At 41.9% G+C, this 24,946-nt stretch overlaps 1 protein-coding gene across 1 annotated transcript in view; it reads left to right on the plus strand.

Annotated features, from left to right (window-relative positions):
* The window catches only part of Epha4 (EPH receptor A4), a 139,317-nt gene extending 124,295 nt beyond the window's left edge, over positions 1 to 15,022 (plus strand). The window contains 7 exon segments of the mRNA XM_028889275.2: positions 1,370 to 1,431; positions 1,865 to 2,074; positions 3,904 to 4,053; positions 7,504 to 7,697; positions 10,386 to 10,541; positions 10,871 to 11,797; positions 14,949 to 15,022. Coding sequence (XP_028745108.1) covers positions 1,370 to 1,431; positions 1,865 to 2,074; positions 3,904 to 4,053; positions 7,504 to 7,697; positions 10,386 to 10,541; positions 10,871 to 10,985 — 887 coding nt within the window. The 3' untranslated portion in view covers positions 10,986 to 11,797; positions 14,949 to 15,022.
* The last annotated feature ends 9,924 nt before the right edge of the window (positions 15,023 to 24,946 follow it).

Below are 24,946 nucleotides of genomic sequence, written 5' to 3' on the forward strand. Positions count from 1 at the left end.
ACAGCCAACAGAATAAATTGGACTTTTAGGAATGAAAAATTCAAAAGTCCTGCCTCTGAAGTGAGGGCATTCCCTCCCCTCCAACTACATAGTCGGGTTGAGAATATACTGTGTAGACTAAGGAGTGCTTTTTCAACCGTGAGATGTCCCAGCCTAGTTTTCTGACTAAATCACTAAGTTCAGTCAGCAAGAACAATAAAGGTAAATATTTTCATCAGTTCAGATTTTATTTTCATCAAAGGAGATCTTTTGCTCTGTTCTGCCCCACATTTTCTTAGTGGAAAAAAATAACAGGATTACTGCATTTGCTGGACCCCTCCCCACACCCGACCCCCACCCCAACAGTGCCCCATAGAAAGAATTTTCAAATCTGAATTCATTGCCTGTGACTAAGAAATTAAAGGAAGGTTATCTCCTCAGGTCCCCCTAGAAACAACCTAGAAGGTTGATTCCCAAGTTCCCATAGACCTTCCAACTCTTTTGCTGAATTCAAGCTCCTGTCTCAGATGAAATGATTTGGAGATTTTACTTATAAAATAATCTTATTAAAATTTTTAAGCAATGTATTTTGATCATATTTTTTCTCCTCCTCTAACTCCTTCCAGATCCTCCAAACCTCCCTATCCGATCACCTTCATTCCTCTCTAGGGGGAAAAAAAAACCCAAAGATCAAAACCAACTTTCCAAAAACAATTTGTTTATTTGTTAAGATAAGTTGTTAAAGGAAGCAACTAGAACTGATGAGTGAGAAGAGAAAGGACAAGAGTCCTGGATAGGAGCAAGAGATGGCCAGAGTTCTGTATGGTGTGTGTTTCAGGTTATGTGTTTGAATAATGAAGTATTCAGTGTAACTACATCCCTACAAAACCTGAGTTTCTCCAAATAAAGATAGAAGCTTTCTCTGTCCACAGACTTTATTTAGCATCACACAAGCTGCTCTTCTGGGAATAAAAGTCAATGGATTATTCTAAAGATTCCTTTTCTCTCACACCACACACACACACACACACACACACACACACACACACACACACACACTTCAACAGGCCTGCCCATTTATCATTTTTCATCTGTTGTTTAAGAGAGCAATTATCCATTCATGTGATCCCTGGGTACTAGAGGCCACTTTCGTTAAGGACCTGTCAACAAGCCATCTGAAGGGTTAACCTTCCAGATGGAATTTAAGCCTACTTGTCCTTTGAATATTTCATTCCTAGCTTCCCACAGCTGAGGCATAAGCTTGGATTGTTTTAATTAAATTAGATCGCACAAGACAGGTGTCTTGGCAGTAAAATTTTGCACAGCCCATTTTTATCTCATTAACTGCATGGCTCATCAAGGGCTTTTGTTTTTCTTTTGGAAACTCTAGGTAAACCAGTAATGATCATAACGGAGTACATGGAGAACGGCTCTTTGGATGCATTCCTCAGGGTATGTGTCTACTTTCTATTGAACCAAGGAAATACTAGTATCCAGTAACTAACAGATTCCTTGTATACATTCTGTTCGGTTGCATTTGTGGAATTTTTTCAATAGGGTTCAGGAAGAGGAGAAATGGAATACGATGTGATTCTTAAGGCTATTAAATAATCCATGGGCAATGAGGGTAGTATTTGATTTATTCTCACACCGTGGAGCTCTGTGAGCCATAGATTCATTAAACTTGGACAATATCCATCTATCACAGGAAGCCAACCCAGCTCTCCTCGTGAATTAGTGACTTTGCTCAGAAGGGCCCGGAAATAATGCCGAGTTTCATTGCATGCCGGATACAGATATTCAAAAAGAAGCTGGTAATAAATGCTTGGTGATAATTGATTTGGCCTAATGCTAATGGGCTTGTTCCCTCTCTCTTCCTATGCAGAAGAATGATGGCCGATTTACAGTCATTCAGCTAGTGGGCATGCTCCGTGGCATTGGGTCTGGGATGAAGTATTTATCTGATATGAGCTATGTGCACCGAGACCTGGCTGCTAGGAACATCCTGGTCAACAGCAACTTGGTCTGCAAGGTGTCTGATTTCGGCATGTCCAGGGTGCTTGAGGATGATCCCGAAGCAGCCTATACTACCAGGGTAAGGACTGTTGGCCACCTACCTCTGGCATAGCATCCCTCTGATGAGACTGATCCTTCCTTGTCTTCTTGATGCTGGAACTCTTCCTAATTTCTTTCCTTCAAGTTAACTCATTCTTCAGGCCCTCTCCATATTTCTGCATTCCTTTTTCAACCATGCCTTTATAAAAAGAGGATCTGAAGTCCACTCTTCACAGGTATCCATTTTGTAGAGTCTCAAATTACAAGCAAAATGAATTCTCTTTCTTCTAAATTTTCTTGGGCAATGTATTCACGAACAATGTGAGGGTGTCACATTGAGCCAGATCAGACGCCACTATCAAGGGCAATTGACTCAACAAATGATACATTATTACGGAAATCAGAAGGTTGGATGACTTATTGTGCATGTATGCATATATATATACTGTATCCCAAATATATATCCATGTAATGCTAAAGTTCTCTTCATTTCTGAATTTTTTTTTCTTCCTTCTGTACTCCTTTTCTTGTCTGAGCTTTGCTATTTGGTTCTTCAAGGGGCAAAATTTCTTGCTCTGTATAAGCCAAAGCAATATTTCTACTTGTTGGCTAATTGAGTGTGGGAATGTATGTACAGAATTTATAGGGCCTGTCCCAATATCTAATGGCGTTCCGTTTAATACTGACAAATAAGCAGGGATTAGGACACAGTGAGAAGGGCTCAGGGTAGGCTCAGAATGTCTGCTCTCTTAGTCTCACGATCAGAATCTAAAGGAATCAACAAACAGTCCTCAAAGAATTCTGGTACTCCTGCAGATCCTCTTCTGAGTCCCGAGAATACCTTTGGTGAGCCCAGGAGACCTTTTATTGTTGTTTTTAGTATTGGGAGAGAAGAAAGTTATAGAGGCTTCTGGAAGAATCCATGTACATAGGATAGATCTCTTAGGAAAATGTTTAAGGAAAGCATGTGTGTCCATCTGTAGATAAGGTGGAGGAACACAGTGCATGGGGCTTTCACAGTGAACCCCAGAGCAGGAAAGTAACCCAGGCAATTTTTTATCCTGCTGAGTCAGTTCTAATAAAGCTGAGGCAATCCTAAATGATGGCTGCTGGAACTGTGTGTGTATGGATCTAAATTCAAGTTCTTTTCTCCATGTAGAACCTTAGGAAATTTGAAACTCAACTGAAAGTATTTTTTTTTTTTTTTTACACCTAAGGTAATCAAGGGACATTTGAGAGTGTTTAGTGTAGTTTTTGTTTTTGGAAAACATTTCATCTTTTTCTGGGTGATAGTTTGTTAATTTTTTAAAAAATTTTAAATAATTTAACTAAGTAATAGTCTTTCCTTCATGGAAAAAATACTGACTTTTCCCAAGGGCCCATTACCTTTTGTATATATTGAGTACGTTTGTCATGCTACAGAAGACTGTAAGGTGGGGAGAAATGTCCGAATTTGGCTTCCTTTGTTCATTGTTTCTGAGGTAGTGTTAAGCACTTCCTTGACAAGGCTGGATGAGAGAGTGCAGGAAGAAGGCAAAATAAATGTAAGCCTCACCTCCTTTGATATGCCCCAAATAACATATGTATTTATGTAAAACCCGAGATTTCCTTTCTGTAATATTGCCCTAAGCAGCACTCCGAGAATAATTAGACAGATTACTCCTTCCCTTCCCTTCCCCGTGGTTAACGAACACACATGAGAACTGCCTCAACCTGGAAGACTTTACTTAAACAAGTCTGTTATTACTGGAAGTACCTCAGGAATGCTGTTGTCTTTGCTTGTCAGTGAGTCACCACCCTCCGAAACAAACATGACTGGCACATAACATCAGTGGGAAGGGAAATAACGAATAGCTGGAATCTTCACAGGGCGGCAAGATTCCTATCCGGTGGACTGCACCAGAAGCGATTGCCTATCGGAAATTTACATCAGCCAGTGATGTCTGGAGCTACGGAATCGTTATGTGGGAAGTGATGTCATATGGAGAGAGACCGTACTGGGATATGTCCAATCAAGATGTGAGTTTTTACCCTGAGATTCAGGCAGTTGTATATTACCTTATGATTGAGTAAGCATTGGGTTTGAAATGATAACGTTAAAGTCGACATTCTTAATATAAATAGATATGCCTAGTAACCTCATTCCACATTATAACCAACAATGACTTGATTTCAAGACCAAAATTAAATTGTTTCCACGGTGTAGTGGAGGGGAAGAAAGACATCCATAGATTTATAGATAAACCATGCAAATATTTCGAGGAAACAAATTTCACGTGTGGTGGAATTGCCACAAAAGTTTTGTTGAACAAAATCTGGTGAATATTTTAAAGCTGGTATCATTGTAATTAGACGTTGGCCCTCAAGGACTCTTAAATAAAGCTTCACTAAATGACCCTTTGTAAATTATGCACATCCCTTTAAACGTACCATCTGGACTCATTCGTGAGGGAGTATCTACGATGCATGCAATTTCAGAGACACATTCAATAATGACACTAATAAGATTCCAGGCTAATAGAATTTAATTACAGACATCTCCAGTGAGGAAGGAAAAAAAATGCAAACCACAGTAAGTCCCAGATGAGGGATTTCCTAGAACACGTTTTAGTTAATTCTGGAAAAATTTGGGGGACTAGAAGTGAAGTGACCCCCACCCCCACACCTTTCAAAACTTTTCTAGTATAGAACATTATAGAATAGAGTCCTTACAATATACTATTTGGTTTATCAGTTAAAATGATACTTAGAAAGTGTCATGCTCTGAGCTAGCTGAGCACTTCAAATGACATTTCAGAAAGCTCTCCTTTTAAAACTTGAATTCGATGTGGAATATTGTCTGCCCATCTATCTACCTCATACACCTAACTGAACAGGAAATTACAGAAGCCTTGACAGTTAAAGACCCAGATACACCCACACAGAATGCAGGTTCCTAAGAGCAATGGGGAAGCCATGTATTCACATCCAAGTGTGTGTGTGTGTGTGTGTGTGTGTGTGTGTGTGTGTGTGTGTGTGTGTAGGGGGGAGAGGGTCTTAAGTGTACCTAGCTGGTTTAAAGCAGAATGATAGTACAGACATTGCATGGTGGACAGGATGAAAGATAACAGCTAGCATGAGTGATAGGCAATTATAAGATGGGGAAAGATCGGAGGTGAGTGCTGTGTATGTAGTTCATTGTTTGAAGTGACTATAGCTTGTAGATATCTTAAGTATTCTCTGGCAGTAATGTTTGGAGTCAGTCCCTCAGAGAGGCAGAGGGAACCTGCTGAGCACAGCATGCACAAACTCACATAGTGAGTTATTTGGCATTAAGCTCCTTTATTTGAGTTGAGAGTCTCAGCTAAATGAGTGTCCACTAAAGAAAGAGAACAGTATTCCTGCCCTACTTATTCTCACATTGGGTCATTTTGACAGTTTCTGTACTTCTCTAAAGCAGTTTGATTGTTCTACACATTTTATTTGGGTGACTTTGAGGCCATTTCTGGCTCACAAATAATACTGATATGTCATCCGTATATGTTTGTCTGTCTGGATTTGGGGACCAATGGGAATCATCAGGAAATGTAATTGATATAATTGGGCATATGGGAAGTGGAATGGCGATACTGGGGAAAATACATCGAAGTTAGCAATTTTAAAAAATTATCTTTTGCTCCCGCATGCAAAAGACTTCAGTAGTGAGCTGAAAATCATGCTTTATTAACTAACCTAGAAGCTATCTTCCTGGCTGGTCACGGGTAGGGAGCCTTGCAGAGAGTATCCATCACTTGGGTTCTCCCATCACCAGCCCAGTGCCATTTGCATTCTCATCAATGGAGAATGCTTCCATCAACTCCAAAGTCAATACTATGTACTTAGAAAGATAAAAGGAATAAAAGGTTCAGACTGACCTAATAAGCTTGTCACAATTAAATACAAGGAAGGTACCCAAGGCAGAGTCATCTAACTTAGAAAGAGAGGCAGATAGTTCTGATACAGTAGGATATTGAAACACACTTGGGAGGTGGTCCTCCATCAAAAGATGACTGTTAGATTGAAACAGTGTTCTGGTTAAAAAGACAGCAGTCCAAGCTGAGCCTAGAGTCCAGATCCACTCATTGACTGTTTTCTGCTGCCGGCCAGTTTCTCAGCAGTCAATAGCCCCTGGTGGGATAAATCCAATGTGGTTTTGAGATGGCGGTGGCACTTTGTCTGCTGGGCAGCAATCATTTGGGTAGGGGAAAGCAAAAACAACAACTAGAAGACACAAAGTATCACACAAGCAAAAGTGCTTCTAATATCTGAAGCTGCTCATGAACAAGGCTTATAAGTAAGAAACAGCATGAAGCAGTTCCCCTCCTGAGTTTTGCACAAGTCTGCCAAATCACCCCTATGGGTTTCACATCCCAATGGGAAGGGGATTTAAGGGAAAGCCAGAGAGATTGAGACAAGCATGGTGGCTGAGGCAGGAGGATGGAGAGTGGGAGGCTAGCCAACTGACTCTATTGTTAGATCCTGTCCCTAAAAAAACAAAAGGGACAGAGAAAAAACAATAAAAGACAGAGAACTCATGTGAATGTGCTGTCTGTGAGGACACATTAGAAGGGCTAAATTAACATGAAGTTGATTGATTCCTTTAATTAAGCAGGTAGACAAACCACTCCAGATGGCCTTGAGCCCTAAAGCAATAGGCACCTACCATTGAAACTTTCGTTTATGTTATGTGTAAGGATCTCCCTTAAAATATGAATGTATTAGCTGGGTGGTGGTGGCACACACCTTTAGTCCCAGCACTGGGAGGCAGAAGCAGGTGGATCTTGGGAGTTTGAAGCCAGCCTGGTCTACATGGTAAGCTCCAGGAGAGTCAGGGCTACACAGAGAACCACTCCCCTGTCTTGAAAAAAAATGTATTAAAGTCTTTTTTTTTTTTTTTTTTTTTTTTTAAAGAATTGACTCACGAACATTTTGAATAGTGAATCAGCATCAGTCTGTGGCCAAGACAGAGACCAAGCTGATGTCTGAGGGTATAGATCTCCTAAAGGGAAAACGGTTGGGTATCTGAAATGGGAGCTGATGCTGACATACATAGTAGCTACTGAATGAGGAGACACAGGGGCCAAAGTGATGCCCAGGGCATTCCAATTAGGAATTACTTCCTAAAGAACGCCCGTGGCACTGGGCGGCTTTTCCTGGAGTGTGTGGGTGTGCTGATGCTGAATGGCAGAGTGCAGACAGAACTCTGTGATGTTGGAGGGCCTGTCACCAGAGCTCTGACACCATGCTGTGATCTAATTGGGTCCTAACCACTTTGGAATATCAATGCATCTTTAGTTCAAGTTGCAGATTGGCATCGCGTTCCATTTAACAGCTGGCTTTCTCCCCTCTCGTTGCCGGCAGTACCTAGCTTTGGCTTCTGTGAAGGGGTTGGAGCTGTGCCCGAGCTTAAGCTGCTGGCAGCTCACCACATCCTCCTGTTGTCTCGTCTAGGTGATTAAAGCCATCGAGGAAGGCTACCGGCTACCCCCACCCATGGACTGCCCCATTGCCCTCCATCAGTTGATGCTGGACTGCTGGCAGAAAGAGAGAAGCGACAGGCCGAAGTTTGGGCAGATCGTCAACATGTTGGACAAACTCATCCGCAACCCCAACAGCTTGAAGAGGACAGGGCCGGAGAGTTCCAGGTTTGCCTCGCTAACTAACAGTGATGTATGAGGGGCTCCATCCTATGCGGCAGGCGAGGGCAGAGCATCCAAATTCCTGCCTTCGCAAAGTCACAGGCCGCTTCCAAGCTGTGCAACCTGAGGGCTCCACCATAGCCAGTGGTTCTGTGAAAACTGTAAAGCTCCCAAGGCCATTCATTGTTCACCAGGAAGTTTCCTTGAGGAAAAGAGCTTTACTGTTAACGGGTTCAGGATACCCAGTGGATACAGCCTCATCTGGTATAGATCAAGATAGAAAGGCTTGTCGGTTAGACTGTTGTTAAGTCAAGGACTCAGACCTGCCTCAGGTGAGGTACCCAGTCAGCTCCCAATCTGAGCTCCTTAAAGATGTCTCTTTTATTGTGACCTTAAACATAGAACATCCCTTCCATGTTAGTATGTCTGAGGCCTTCCAGCTTCTGCAGACCCTTTGAGGTTCTCTTCAAAACAGCCTTAACATTCTGGAAGGGAAGGAATACATTTTCTATCACAATACAAGAAAAAGGGACCCTGGAGCAGATAGCAGAGGAACCTTTCATTCTCGGTGCTTCTAAATGCCTCCCACTGGCCACGGGACAAAAAGGGTGATCATCAAGCTCTTAAAATAACACTAAATATGCCTAAAATTCACATCTTACTTAAGCTGAGGTCGTGTGTAACTTTACTAATTGAAGGAAAGACATTTTTTGCCATGTGAGGGCTCCCCTGTCTCCCCCCACCTCCCACCCCCATCCCATTCTTAGGTTAACAGGGCTCCCAAGCCTTCTTTCCAGGTCTAGTCAGTTTCTTCAATTCCCAGAGTGAACTTCCTCTACTTTGTTCATCTTCAACTGTGTTGTTTGGAAGGGAGAGCTACCTGTTTAAGGCCAACTATCTGTATCTTTAGTATTTTGTACTTCTCTTAGCATTTAGATAGATCTTAAAAGCTCCTCAGCCACTAATAGCCCAAGACCACATAATGCCCGCTTTATACCAAAGCCCAGAGCCAATTGAGTTACAGTAGGTACTTTTCTCAGTTCTGAACATTTTCTTGATACTTACCACTATTGCTGATAATGTAATATAGTAAAACATGGGACATAATTTAGCACAAAATTAGGTTCTCCAAAGAGAATGAAGACATCAGAACAAGTTTGGCAATGACCTTTGGGACCAACTGACACCGAGTGAAAATATTTTCACCCTGAGGTTAGGCTGATCTTTCACGAGCTTAGAGCCCTGCCATGAGCTTAGCCTGAAGTTACAAGGAAATACAAGTGATGGGTCTTTGTTTGATAACAAATGCCATGGCTCCACATCCAACATTTAACAGTGAACATAAAATTCATGGTAATGTTATTCACTCAAAATTAGGAGAATTCGACCTTCATTATTTTTATTGTAAACAAATGCTGAATTTTACTCAGAAAAACCAGACAACTGAAATAATAGATACAAAAGGAAGGTCAGAAAGGCAAGTTATTTGAACACAAAATTGATTGGTATAAAAGGAGTTTTAACTAAAATAGTTATGTGAAAAAGAAATAATGCAAATCAAAATAATTTAGTTATAAATGAAAACTTTTCAAGGATTGGATTCATTCTGTATAAAAAAACAAATCTAGGCATTACAACAACTTCCTTCTGTTTTTTTTAATGAGATCCCCCCCACAACCGAGGCTAAAATATTAAAATCAGACATAGACTTTTCTAGGTTTTGAGGGCAAAGAGAAGTTTAAGAAAGCTGCATTTCTATGTAGGAAATTACAGTAGAGGTGTCGTGAAATGCCTCCCTGAAGGTCTAGCCTGTGGTCGTTAAGTATTCTGAAGATGACTGTAAGTCTCCTAAAAACTTCCATGGATGAGAGGTTCTTTGTGTATCTCTATCATTAGGAAAGGCAAAATGCCTGAGACAGTCAGTGTTGACAGTGATCTGATAGTAAACACTTGGCTTGAGTATGAATAATTTAATAACTAAGTTAATAAGAAGAACTGTGACTTTACTAGAATGACTATTGACAGATGAATCTGAGGAGCACATACCCCAATCCAATCAAAGAGCCATCAAAGTGCCGTTCCCTCTGCTGGTCAGGCATGGGTTGATTGAAGAGCGCATTAACTCCGGCTGTCCCCGGTTGGTGGGAATGCACTGAGTCTGTCTGCACATCTCCCTGAAAGCATGCTGGATTTGAACTCTCAGTGTTCTCCCTGCTTCCATCAAGCTCCCAATTTTCCTCCCTCGAGCTTCACTGAGGTTTCCACAGTTGCTGAACTAATGTTTGTGGTATTTGTAGTCCTGACGGAAAGTAGATTCTTTCTCCAAAGACTTCACAGGTTTGAGTCACAACGGCTCTTCCATTCTCTACTGAGTTAGGATGGTCAGAGACCTGCTATGAGATTCAATGTTCAGAGCAGTCCACCTAAAATGAATGCCGAGGGGAAAAAAAAGAGGTGGGGATTTAGCTCAGTGGTAGAGTGCTTGCCTAGCAAACGCAAGGCCCTGGGTTGGGTCCTCAGCTCCAGAAAAACAAAACAAAACAAAAACAAAAACAAAAAAGAAAAACACAAAAGCACATGTTAATTTCGAATGACAGTTATTCCCTTAAACCTCTTCGTTTGGCCCTTGCTTTCCCTGGTCTGTCCTATGCACTCTGATTTCTTTCTGTTTCTGTATTCTTGCTCCACTTTCAGACCAAACACAGCCTTGTTGGACCCCAGCTCCCCTGAATTCTCGGCTGTAGTATCAGTGGGCGACTGGCTGCAGGCCATCAAAATGGACCGGTATAAGGATAACTTCACAGCCGCCGGGTACACCACGCTAGAAGCTGTGGTTCACATGAACCAGGAGTAAGTACTCAGCGATGTAACACCAAAGGGTAAATCTAGATTTCATAGTATTTTCCTGTCTGCTTTGACTTTCATAATCATCCCCTACTCATTAAAAAAAAAAAAAAAAATCAAAGCTGGAATGCCTCTCATTTTGATAGAATATAATTTTACACAACCTCTGTAGTACTTCATTGTTTTATTGGATTGCTTAATGGAACATCTGTGCACCTTCCTTGTATTAACTGTGGCTGATTCAAATGTGTGTCTGCATGAAGCCTTGAGAAGGAGGCTCTGTGCACCCCGCCCCCCTGACTTCTTCTTCCCCTCTCTCTGTGCCCCGCCTGCAGTGACCTGGCGAGAATTGGCATCACCGCAATCACACACCAGAATAAGATTTTAAGCAGTGTCCAGGCAATGAGAACGCAAATGCAGCAGATCCATGGCAGGATGGTCCCTGTCTGAGCCAGTACTGAATAGACTCCAAACTCTTGAAATTAGTTTACCTCATCCATGCACTTTAATTGAAGAACTGCACTTTTTTTACTTGTCTTCGCCCTCTGAAATTAAAGGAAAAAAAAAAAAAAAAAGATCTGCAGCATTGCTTGGTGTATGAGATTGCCGAAACCTTGGGGCTTACGTGAATGACCTTGATCATCCATCGGATTTAAACCTGGAGCCAGTAATTTCTCAGAAGTACTCTGTCCATCGCGGGTGTGTATAAGATACATGTACTTATCTAGATAAAAACTCTGCCTGAGTTGCGATGCTGTGTTTCCTGTTACATACCGGGGTTTTGAAGTCACCTTAATCCTCCCTCTGTTTGGAGTTGCAACCGAAAGATTTTGTCTGTGGCATCGACTATGGTCGTCACTCCTTGCTGGAATGAAGAAACGCCGTGGCCCAGGAGCATTGTTGAAGGACCCACAGGTGGCTGTCAGGGCTGGGTTCAGACCACGGAATAAAATCCAGGCGGAAGCCACGTGACCCATCTGTGCTGCCTCTTCAGTGCCCAGGACAGCTGGTGGATTTCAGACATGGGGGCTGGGAAGAAAATGAAAATGGATTTTTTTTTTTTAAATGAAAACTCCCAAGCCCTATTTCCCCTGAGTGGACAAATGAGTCTCTTTGGGCCTGAGGCTGTGCCATATGAAGTCTTATTTGGGAATGCTACAAACTTAATCATAACTACCTTATGGATAGTGGGCTGTGACAATCCTGAGTCGAGAAATTTCACACTCTCCCTGTTTTAAAGAGGCAACTCCCAAATTTACAAGGTAAGTTAAAAGAATGAACAATGGCTCTGTGGTGAAAATCTCTCTCTCTTGATTCCATTTGAAACACTGAAAAGCATGCATGTTGGGTGCTGGGTTGTGAGATATTTTGGTTCTCCTTTGATTAGAGAAGACACTGAAACCAATATGACTCCCCTGTTGTTAGAGGTAATAATGAGGAAGTCACAGCTGTCCTCAGCCTCACCACTGACATTTTGGCGAATCCTCTTAGGTTAAGTTAGTCTGGTACGAGGGTTACCGGGTAAGACAGAAAATGCTTCTTTATTTAAGTGACTCCCCCCCTCAAAAGATGGGACACACAATTTGGTAGTTACAAAGGCCCTGAACACTACATCTGACTTCCAGATATTAACAAACCTGCCTGGTCTCAGTGAACAGCATCAAAAGGAGGAGAGGACCCTTCTTTAAAAACACAGCCTCTCTATTTTAAGTTCTAGAGCTTTCTTCATGAAACTAGGTATATTAATGTGATCAATAGTCCATTCCTAGATGCAGAAGACACAACTTGGTGCTAGGATTTTGGTTTTAACTATTTCAGTTTTATCATTTTGAATCAAGAGTTTGGCTGAGTTTAATAACTTCTTTTTTTTTTTTTTTTTTAACCTCTCATTTCTTTCCCCTGAAAGCTATTTCTTATGGACTAGAGTAAAGGATGCTGAATTGGATGCTGTCAAATCCTGACAGTTTAGTAAAAACCTTTCTTGCACCATTAGTTGTAAAAAGCTTTTCTATTTCCAAGGAATATGATATTTTTTTTTTAAAGTACTCCAATAATTTTTATTTTATCACTGTTTTTGCTGAAGTCTAGGAGTTCTTGATTTTCATGCTAAAAGTTGACAGATGTGGTTGGGGTTCTATATATATATATATATATTTTTAATTTTGCTTACTTTGTTTTACAAATACAGTTTTCTTTGAGAAAAGCTCTGGAAATTTGGAGGAGGATGTCGATTTTGTTTGTTATTTTTGTCGTTCTCTGTGTGCACATGCATGCACATGTGTGGCATGTGTCTGGAGGTCAGAGGACAGCGTGAACAACTTGGTTCTCTCATGTGGGTACCAAGGATCAAATTTAAGGCATCAGGCTTGGCAACGGGCACTCTTACCCACTGAGCCATATCACTGCTCCACGTACTTTGTTCTCCATCTCTACCGTCCTGTTCCAATAAGAAAGAAAACATTTCAGAGTTACACATGAAGTGAAAACAGAATATTACCTTGCAGCCAGTGCTAAATGATTAAAAGGTTTCCTTTTTTTAAAGTCACCAACTTGAGTCTTGACATGTTTTTCTAAACATGGAACGTGTTCAAAGCATAACTTCACCAAAGTGCCCTAATAAGTGAACATTATTTGTAGTCTTGAAGTCCCTTTTGTTATTCCTTAGCAGGGATCTCTCTCTATGAAATAATATGGAAGGTTACATCATCCAAAGGCCACCTTCTGAGTCGTAGTCTGCGTTAGAGACAAGGCCAATGGAAAGGCCAAAAAAGGATGTTCCAAGTGTCTGCAATAATACCCCAGGAGCAGTAAAAGTGTTTACTGCCTCCAAAGTCTTAGCAGTGAGCCATGAGAACAATAGGAAAGCCACACTGTTTCCCAGGGTTCCGTGCCAGACTCTGGCATGCCGACAGCTATGGAGTCTAAAGCCAACCGAAACGTTGACACTGGAAACTCACCCCACTTTGCTTCCTAACTCAGTTCCTCCACCTGTAAATTAGAGAGATAATGATACCTTGGTAATAATAGCTTTCCCGACATGGTGGTGTGCGCCTGTAAGACATGCCCTTGCAGAGAGAAAGGAGACGAGGTACCTTCTCCCACCTCATCCAGGTGTTAGGAGTTGTGATCACAAATGATTCACCGAATGTTCACTGCACATGGCCCACTGGTCACAATGCAGTCAGGCACAGAGGACCAGGTGGATGAAGTCCATTCACTTTGCTTTATAGGAGGCTGGGACGAAATACAGATCAACCACAAAACAGCAAAGGTGACACTTATTAAGCGATTTGCATGTCCTGTAACTGACTCAGAAGAGTGGCCCTTTTGTGTAATGAGGCACATTGCATCCTCATTTGTGTCTTAAGACTCTATAGACCACATGCCTTCCGTGGCTTCTATTCTAAAATCCCCTTTAATAAAGAACCTGCCTGGGCTCTTACTCTGACGTTAACTAGATGTCAACTTTCAGGGTCCCTTCCTTCTCACCTTGGATATCATCTTCACCTGAGCAAGTCCCCACAATATCCACTCAGTATTGTGAATATTGTTACATAATAGGTATTTATATTACATTAAAGTTTTGAAGGGGCTTAGCAGACTACAGGAGGCAGATGTTGCAAAAGAAACTTTGCACCAAAACTTTGCCTGTGCCTATGTGTAGGTGTGGTGGAGTTTTAAGGTCAAGTTCATATTCTCCTTATCCTTTGCATGAGTATATGTGTACCTGATGAAATTCGTGTATGGTCAGGTTTCAAAAACTACATTTGATAGGTTTATTGTTTCCCAGAAATGAAGAGTTAGAAAACACGTCAGTTCCTGTTTCTTTCTTTTCCTTGTTTTTTTTTTTTTTCTTTTAATTTTTGTTTTGTTTTTGTTTATGAGACAGGGTCTCACCATGTAGCCTGCCCTGGTCTTTAACTTTCTACAGACCAGGTTAGCCTCAGATTCATGGAGATTCACCTGCCTCTGCCTCCTGAGTGCTGGGATTAAAAGTTTGTGCCACTATGTCCAGCTCTCTCTCTCCCTCCCTCCCCCCGCCTCTCTCTCATCAAATAATAGCTTGAAAAAGGCAGGTGTGGTGGTGCATGCCTCTGATGCCAGCAATCAGGTGGATCTCTGAGTTCAAGGCCAGCTATGATTACATAGTGAGACCCTGTTTCAAACAGTAACGATGATAACAAGAGTTTGGATAATTATAAACAGCCTCTGTATTGACAAGTGAGTTGTTCTTACTAGCCCATGTTTAATGTACATATAAATGGTACTCAGCACACACTGAGCCTGTCACTTTCTGTGAACCCAGAATGCTGTGTGGCCTGCTTCTGTTTGATATAAGCGTGACTTGGAGCTGATTGGTTGACTGCTGGCTGGTAATACTGGCTGACTTTTTTTTGTCTCTTTTCTCTACAGGGAATAGATTCTGCTATCTCAGCCTCACAGCCCTTCCTGTTGATTACAAAGCCCTTGGGAAAAAAAAAAAAAAACAGAACACACCCTCCTCAGTTCCTTCTGAACGTTTTTCTTTGGCTTCTCTTCTGCCAGTTTTGAGGCAAAGACACTTGACGAAACACCTGTACCTGAAAAGCGGAGAAATGTTTCAAGTCCCCTTCGCCCAGGAAAACAGCAACATCACGCTTTGGTATCTGTTCTCCAGCCACACTGAGGAATGTGTGGTCTCAAGGCACCAGCTCTGCAGAGCCCTTCCAAACTCCTTGTGGTTTTATTTATATGTATTTCCATATTTCATTCCTGTACGTCACTGCTGCATCCGTGTGGCAGCAAGTGACCACATGTTACAGGTTTCACTATGGACGCCAGGCCAGGCGCCACCACACAGAACAAAGCCAGTTCCGTAAGCTGCCTACGATATGCATTGCTGAAGTAACATTTTACCCAGGGTGTGCCATTGCAGTGATATAAATATATTTTTTTCCTAGACTAAAATATGACCTGAATATCTCTTTTGATGTGTGTACATAGGTGTGGGTGTGGGTGTGTATGTATGTGTGTGTGGATGTGTGCGTGTAACCTCATGCTTCGAACTGCCTGTGAATGTTGTGGAATGCTACGCCTGGAGAGTTCCGGTTCAAAGATAAAAGAATCACGTGATATACGGGGCCTGGAGACCATGCCCGTCCCCTTGGGAAGACAGCTTGGAAATGCTACATGGTCTGTATCAGTAAGTGTAAGGTAGCTGTCACACTTACCATAAGAAGCAATTCTGTGGCTTTGGACAGATGTGTTTTCACCTCCATGATGGAATGATGGTTGGATATAAACCCGCCCAAGGTTGACAGCCCGTCACCACAATCACAGATTCTGATGGGACTGGTCTGACTCGCCAGTTCCACAATGGAGAGAGAAGGGGATGGAATCCGTGGAGCGACCCCAGATGGAGTACAAGTCGCCTTTGTTTCCCTGCATAAATGAACTTGATGAATGCAAACAAATATATGCAATTCATATACTTTTGGAGATGAACTTAAATATGTGTGTCAGCCTTGAGATGATGTGTCTGGAGTAATACTTTGTGTCCCAGTGTCACAGAAAAATACGTACACGCCAGTGGCTCTTGAGGTGAATGTAGTTGGGATGAAAAATGGCCTCTAGCAATTCCAGGTTCCCCAATTACATGTGGAAAGTTCTCTGGTAATTAATATGCAGCTAACTCCTTTTGCCCTCAAAAATGCATCCGTCTTCTAGGGTCTGAGTTCTGGTGTATGAAGATTCGGTATTGACAGAATACGTATACCAAACTCCAGCCAGCATACTGCCATTTTACCTAACCTGAGTGGCTGCCTTGCTTATTCTGAGCTATGGTTGCAGAAACTGTGGCCATTTATATAAGCTAGAACATCAAATCAGGGAAAAATGAGGGAAATTAAAAGATTCTGAACCATATATTGTTGAATAAGTGAAGAAAATCACCAATAAATATTTATTGCATTCTGACAGGGTGTGTGGCATTGTATTCTCGACTATGCCTGAGTGACAAAGTTAATTCACCCCTTTTGGGGGACCTTAATATATTTTTAAAGGGATGTGCCTATGCATTGATGCCTGAAAAATATGTGTTAAAAAAAAAAATGAGGTTGAATCTCCGAGTGGATCCCAGAGGTTAGGTGGGAGGAGGCTAACTTCTGGGTCTGTGTCCAGCCCAGGAGCAAGCGCTTGCCTGGTGAGCTGGAAGGCTAAATTCTATTCAGATCTACTCAGCAGCTTCAAGCTGTTCCCTGCACCAAATCCAGTTGTCTCACCTATTTGGCAATCTTATAAATGAACTGTTCTGGTGTGTCTGTCTAAAAGAGCGGAAGAAAGGTTGTGTTCACAACACGGTTGATGTGTGTGTTCTGAGACCTCTTGTATTCATCTGTGAAGGGTACGTGTATTAATCCATACACTCCTATAGCCTCAATTATTTGTCTGAAGACACAAATTTTGACCAGTAAAAAAGTTCTAGAAGCAATATTTTCACTCCTTCAGCATTGTCCAAATAACATCGAGTATTGATAAATGCTGAAGAGTGCATTTATTTTGTATTACTCCAAGTCTGTTGGAATATGCAAGGACTGTGGTTATAATTAGAATGTATAAGGCATATTATAATTTAGTTCATTCATCCTGAAAAGGAAATTAACCGAACATCTCTTGGTTCATACATGTTCCAAATTTTGAGCAATCTTTTGAGTTAGCCATAGATTTTTCTATTTTGTTTTCATTTGTCAAGGTATTTTTCCTCCCTTCATGAACTTTAGGTACACATAACTTATGTCATTTATTTATGGTCTTTTATACCTAGTTTGTAAAGTTGTAAAATAGCAAACTAAATGCAAAGAGTTTGCATTTGAAAGTAATAAAGTAGTTGCCGTATACAAACCCAAAATCTGGTTGTCTTTATTCTATTCCATTTTATTTTATTCAGTGTTGGGAACACATCCTAGGCAAGTGCTTTACCAGTGAGCTAGACTCAGCCTTTCTTTACTTTGAGACAAGATCTCACTAAATTGCCCAACCTAGTCTAACATTCATCTCATAGCCAGGCTGACCTCGAACTTGAAATCCTTTGGCTTCCCACTCCCAAGCACCTGGGATTTCAAACTTATGCCACCCTGCTTTGGCTGGGGTTGAATGGTATTTATAAATCATTATTGTTAGCCATTTGATTAGAAACAAAATCTTAACTCCTAATTGAGCAAATTCATTGGAGAATTTAAAATATTTGATGATTTAATTAAAACATTTATCTTTTGTTGTTGTTTGAGAAAGTGTCTCACCATGTATGTAACCCAGGTTGGCTTCAAAATCTCAGCCTCCTGAGTACAGGATAACAGGCATGTGCTGCCATGCCCAATTTACTAATTATTTTAAGTGTACGAGTTTATGAAGTACAGTGTGATGATTTGGTTACACGTATACAAGTGTGTGAAAAGGCGCTTCTTAACCTTGCCATTGGGAACCATGCATCAAAATATCTGATTCTGAGATCCTACATTCCTTTTTAGGAATGTAGACTTTGGAGCCCAGGCTCCCCTGCTTACTGATTACAGATTTGTACCATAGTAACTATAATATTCTGTGCCTTTATAAAGATTAAAATTGTTCACATGTTTGCCACAGTGTCTAGGATCTATAGTAGTTCTTAAGTCTGATGGCACCAACTTCTTACCCTTAGCCCTCTACCTTGTTACTAACCCAAGATGCCAAGCAGTAGTCATATTTATTTATTTATTTTGATTTTTTTGGGACAGGGTTTCTCTGTGTAAGTCTGAGCTGTCTTGGAACTCTCTTCGTAGGCCAGGCTGGCCTCTAACTCACAGAGATCCACCTGCCTCTGCCTCCCAAGAGCTGGGATTAAAGGCGTGTGCCACCACCACCCAGCTAAGCAGTAGTTCTTATTCTGGGCTTTGAACCTAAGATCATGCATCCTAGAGTGCATGAAGCTCAACAAGGTTCAAATTGGCGCCCCTCCCCCCCACTACATAATTGTTACTTTTACATGTTTTGTACATTTATTTTGATAGAGGAGTTTCATAAATGTCTTCAAATTCTAAATTGGTTTGGAGACACCAAACTGTTAAAAACTAGTCTTCAGGTAAATGCTGTCTTTGTGACATTATTTCATTACATAATATCAGTTGGTAAAAATCCCTTTTCTTTGAAAACCAGACTCAAAGTCTTAGAGTCAAGCAAAACCTTGGGAGCAAGTGTTGAGCCCAAAGAGCAGAGGCTAGGTAGCATATTAATAGCCTGATGCAAAGGATCACCATGGCAATTCATCCAAGCACTGAATGATGGGTCCAGTCCCTTCTTGCTGATGCCATGCTTGATACGCAAACAGAGGTCACCATAGAAGGAAAATGAATATGGACAATCATATTCAGAGGTCTATAGCTGCCCCTGAAGGACAGTTTATTTGATTGCTACTTTCTTAGCTAGAACTCAACCACATGTTCCAAATGCAAGCTAGGATACTGGGAAATTTATTTGTGTTTTTTTGTTTTTTGGGGGTTTTTTGTTTGTTTTGTTTTTTGGTTTTTCAAGACAGGGTTTCACTGTGTAACAGCCTTGGCTGCCCTGGAACTAGCTCTGTAGACCAGGCTGGCCTCTACTTCACAGAGATCCACCTGCCTCTGCCTCCCGAATGCAGGAATTAAAGGCATGTGCCACCACTACCTGGCTAGGAAATATACTTTTAAATGCACAGGGAGAGAAACTGAAACTTGAGGAATGGACCAGTCTACCACAGCACAGGAGGGCAATACATCTGGAAGCCCTCAGGGGGAAACTTGCCCTAGGAGTTAGCACATAAGCTTCTGAGTTTCACCTTTACCCACAGACACTTCAAAAGTTCATTTCCCGAAGACGCAGAGAAGTTGAGCCAGGATCAGCTTGGCTAGAACGTTCACATTCTCCTTGTCTGTCACATGTTGCTGGGCATCCTGAAGAATAGATGTCTACAGTTCTCTAGCCACAGCCCTCTTCATGTAGGGTTTTAATGGCCTTAGCCATTCCATCTCCCTGGGAGGAGGGTAGGGAGTTCATAATTAAGCCCTAATCTCTGCAAGATATTTGAGGAGTATTCTCTTAAAAGATATAACTAGGATATGGAAAACCATACTAACCTGGATCCTTTACTTTCTGATTGGTAGGTAAGGCTTTAAAGCCTTAGTCTATGACTCCAAAAGCATTGGTTCAGAGTCTATGCTTTCAGGCTATCATTTACTTGAGTATTTCTGAACACTAACTACGTATTAGACATGGTGCTGGGCTCCGTTTATATAATTCTCACAATAGTCCACAAAAGGAAAACAAACGAAAAAGGAATGTGTTTTACCCCCGTTGATAAGTGTGAATACTAGGTGTGGTGATTAGATAATTAGTCCCAGGCCACCTTGCTGATAAGTATGGAATTGGAAAATTAAATGTAAGCAAAGAGCCTCTAAAACAACAGTTCTCAACCTGTGGGTCTTGACCCCTTGGGGGGGTCAAAAGACCCTTTTACAGGGGTGGCCTAAGACCATCGGAAAACACGGATATTTACATTGTGATTCATAAGAGTAGCAAAATTACAGTTAGGAAGTAGCAATGAAAATATTAAAAATTTTGTGGTTGGGGGTCACCACAACGTGAGGAACTGTATTAAAGTGTTGCAGCATTAGGAAGGTTGAGAACCACTGTTCTAAAAGTTTCGGGTTGGCACTTCACCACCCCGACATGTTATATGAGGTACCCAAGTTGCTCCACCCACTGTTTACTCTGTCAGATGAGTACCATCCAGTGGGCACTCAACAGTATTAACACGCCATTGTTAGCAGCGTGTCCTCCACGGCCTTTTTCCATGGCCAGTCTGTTGCCCAGTGGGCAATTTTTAAAGGATCTATCCCTCTGTCCGTCCCGTCGTCCCCCCGCTTTCATCGAACAAATGATCATTTAAGTACAATGTTTATCTAAGACAGTGCTCTGTAAGAATTAATCTCTGGATTCTAATTTTTGCCAAAAGTATAATCTAGTAAAGCTAAGATAATGTCATCTGAAATGGAGTCAGGGTAGGGTGGGAAGAGGTGGCGATTTTCTTTAATTACCATTTTCCTGTTCTGAGCATAAAAGCCACAGGCAACACATCTGAAATGCCATGCTTCACTTTGATGGCCGGTGACACAGACAGGCTAGTCATTACCCAAACAGAAACACGAGATGGGTCCCATGACAACAGGAAGATTAACCGAGGCATGAGTGGAACATCATCCAATAAAAGGTTTTATAGGAACACCTCCCTCAGCCACTTTCTAGCTGTGTGACCTTGGACGAATCACTTCACCGCCCTGAGAGGCACTTTCCCCATCTGTAAAACGAGAGCAAACTTCCCTAGTATTGTCCATTTGGTGTGAAAGATCAGAGCAGTCAGTTCAAGGGAAATTCTGCTGTCTGTGCCAAACAGTTGTCTCCATAGGCCAATCAGATGCCATGGATGCCAGACAGATGTCTTCACGGGCCAATCAGATGCCATGGGTGCCAGACAGCTCTGCGGGGGAAGCACTGAGAGGACAGGGTTCTGGAGCCGAATGAGAAGGGATGTGATACATTCTACAACACTGGTTTGGTTTATTCGATTTAATAAACCCATTTTTTTTTAAAGGCTCTGAGTATGGTAGTGGTGGCGCACGCCTTTAATCCCAGCACTCGGTAGGCAGAGGCAGGCAGATCTCTGTCAGTTCAAGGCCAGCCTGGGCTACAGAAAGAGTTCCAGGACAGCCGGGGGCCAGGGCTACGGCTGAGAAACCCTGTATCAAAAAACAAAAAACAAAACAAAAACTTGCTCCGAGAAGACCTCTCCTAAACCAGTTTCGCCATTTTAATCTAGAACTTTGAAACTATATTTGAAACTTGAAGCCTTCTAACGTCGCTGGAGAATGGGGGCTAATTTCAAACACATTTTGGATATCTGTTCTCCGGAGTCTCAAAGACAAAATCAGAGCAGCAAGCAGAGGGTGAGGGCTTCCATGCTGCAGAACTGAGCTCTCTGGGGTCAGTGCAAGAGCACCTTGGCTGAATGGCTCTCCTAGGCCCCCCTGCCACACCTCAAGGCGTGTCCAAATTCTGACCCCAGTTCAGCTGATTGGAGATTTCCCTTTCTGCCTTGGTGGTCGAGCAAGTAGCTGTAGTTCTGGTAGGGTACAGAGCATGTGAGATTCCGGGCAAGGGTTAGAGAGACTGTGATACCTCAGAAAGTGATGGCTGAAGTTTTCATCTCAGAGTTGACTGGGCGGTTGTAAACCATGGAATTTACAGTCTGCACCCAAGTCAAGACCTGGCTAAGATGTCTGCATTCTTCCAGGCCTACAAAAGAACCAAATAGATTTTGACAATGGAAAAACGGCACCACCCACTTAAATCAACAACCCAATTAAGACCCATTGCTGAGTGGGGGGCTGAGGCCTCAGTTATTTTACCCTTTTCCTCTGGAGGAAGTGCCCTGAGCCACTGACGGCTCCCAGTTGAATAGGTAATAGACCACTGACATTTCTGATTTCTGGCAATCACCCTGGATATGTGTTTTTGTTTGTTTGTTTGTTTGTTTTTGTTTTTGTTTTTTTTTGTTTACAGCGCTGCTGGAGAAAACTTGATGAATACTTTGGGAGAAAATAGAATTAGGACCCAAGAACACAGCTGAAATCAACTTAGTAAAAGACAGAGCCAGCTTTGTGTAGAGCTGGAAGACAGACATGCAAGAAAGTGGCTTAAATGTAGACCCAGAGAAACTATCTATTACACACGTAATATGTAAGAGGCAATTATTGCCTACTGCACTAATCTTCAGGGCCTCCCTACCTAGTAATCAGATTGACATATTCTAATGAGACCCATGTTGTCTGTAATCAGACGGGCATTGCTTATTCATATCTCTATTCCATAAGATGCACTTTTAAATGGCTTGGATTGCACCAGATGCTAGAAGAAATGACTTTCCATTTTATTCTATTACCAGCATTTTTCCTTCTTCCAATTAGCATAATTTAAAATCAGCCTGAGGCAAATGTGAGGGACTGAAAAGTTGCAAAGAAGTTTAAGAAATACTTGATAGAAAAAGGCAAGAAGCCATCCTTGAACACATTTTTTTTTAACAACATGAGCAGGCAAACATGGCAATTGATGGTTTTCTTCTTGTTTTGGTTGCTCCGGATTCACCTCTGTGACTTATTGAAATATTAGATCCTCTCTCAGGAGGCTAATTACCCTGGAGGTTTTCTTGCTTTTGCATTATCTTGTGAATGACATAATAGAACCACTACCTCATTTACTATTCTGTTAAGGTTTAATTGAGTTCATCCTCTCTCTCTCTCTCTCTCTCTCTCTCTCTCTCTCTCTCTCTCTCTCTCTCTCTCTAAGTAGTGATGAGCTTATAGATTCAAAACAAGCTCTCAGGAGGTGGAGAGATGGCTCCTCAGTTAAGAGCACTTGCTGCCCTTGCAGATGCTCAGAGTTCGGCTCCCACCACCTACATCAATCAGGTGGCTCACAACCACCTGTAATTTCAGCTCTGGGATCCGATGCTCCTTTTAACCTCTGTAGGCACCTGCTCATACGTGCCATTCTCTCTCTCTCTCTCTCTCTCTCTCTCTCTCTCTCTCTCTCTCTCACACACACACACACACACACACACACACACACACACGTTAAAATAGATCTTTAAAAAATGGATTCTCATTTGTAAGAATAAGAAGAGGCTGGTAAATCGCCTCTTTATAAGTCAGGTCCTGGCTATTTATAAAATTTATAAAATGTCTGAACTTGAAACCTGAAGTAACATAATGAAATGTTGCTTCCTGACACAGAACACCTTGAGGTTGATACAGATGGACAGCTAGTAAGGGGAGACTAATTTTCCAATGATTTACTGCCCCAGAACCTTTGGGTATGAGCTCTTTTGGTTGTGTCTTGAGTTCCTGTGAGTAACATATCCAACAGTGTCATAGTCCTTGGGTCACTTTCATTTTTAAGGTTTTTAGCATCATATATTAATTATATATAGTAACCGGTTTTGTTGTGACAGTTTTATACATGTATTTTGATCACATCCACTCACAGTTACTCTCTCATCCCCTTCCCTATCTCTAACTAGTCCCCCTGATTTTATGGTTTTTCTTCTTCTGACCCAGTAAGCTTAGTTGACTTGTTTACGGGAGCACAGATGAGGAGTTATTTACAGACGCACAGGCACCTACCAGTGGCCACACAACTGAAGAACATGTCTCTCCCTCCTCTAGAACAGGGGCTTGTTAGTTTTACTTCAACTCGGCAGAGGAAAACTCAACTGAGAAAATGCCTCCATCAGACCAGCCTGTAGGCAAGTGTGTGTGTGTGTGTGTGTGTGTGTGTGTGTGTGTGTGTTGGGGGGGATTTTTGTTATTAATGATTGGTGTGCGAGTATTGAGGCCACTGTGAGTGGTGTCACCTCTGGGTTGGGGGTTCTGAGTTGTATATAAAGTAGGTTGAGCAAGGCGGGGGAGCATGCTGGTAAACATTACTCCTCCGTGTTTTCTGCTTCAGTTCCTGATGACTCCAGCTTCCTGCCTCGAGTCCCTACCCAGCTTCTCTCCAATGTCATACTATGATCAGGACGTATCCTTTCCCCTCCAAACTGCTTTCTTCCTTGTTGGGCAGCTGGTTGTTAAACACTGACCAGCTATGGACAGCCCGGACCTCTGGCTGAAGCCTGGCTTACTTCCCTTTCCATATTAAAAGTGAGTTACTTTGCCTTGACGTTCTGTTACTGTGAACTCAAAGCATATTGACTAGGGGCTTCTCTATACTAACAAGAGTTATCAATCCCAGAGCCTTGACCGAGGCTAGGAACTACACTAAGTACAAACTCCCTTTAGCTCACACAGCTGTTTACCTCTGCACGGAAGAAATGTTTATAACTCCTAGCTCATAAAGAAACTTAGCCTTAGGATGCAAATGCCACTTCCCTACGCTTCAAAGAGACCTGCTTAGAGTTCTCAACTGTTCAAAGCTGCAAAGGCTCAGGCCTCTTTCCTTTCCCAGGCTCTCACTTTTCTTCTTGGTGGACCACGTCCCCACGCATCCACAGGATACAGAGTCTTTATTTATGGAGGGTTTCCATCATCCTCTTGGTCTGAACTAGAAGACCACCCACACCATACTACACTCACTTCCTTTTAACAGTGCAGAGTGCATAATTGCTTTTCTTGCCACCTCCTCCCATTAGACACCAAGATCAACAAAAGCAGAACTCATCTCTTTTTCTTGGCTGTATATCTTTATGAAGACCATGGCTGACATGCACCGTAGTTAGTCAATGCTGATTAAGTTGCCTCAGTGAATGAAGGGACACTTAGGACTTGTTTTTATTGCAGTTTGTTCTTTGACAATTTCATACATATATG

Source organism: Peromyscus leucopus, chromosome 13 (assembly GCF_004664715.2).
Source record: "Peromyscus leucopus breed LL Stock chromosome 13, UCI_PerLeu_2.1, whole genome shotgun sequence".
NCBI classification, from domain to species: domain Eukaryota; kingdom Metazoa; phylum Chordata; class Mammalia; order Rodentia; family Cricetidae; genus Peromyscus; species Peromyscus leucopus.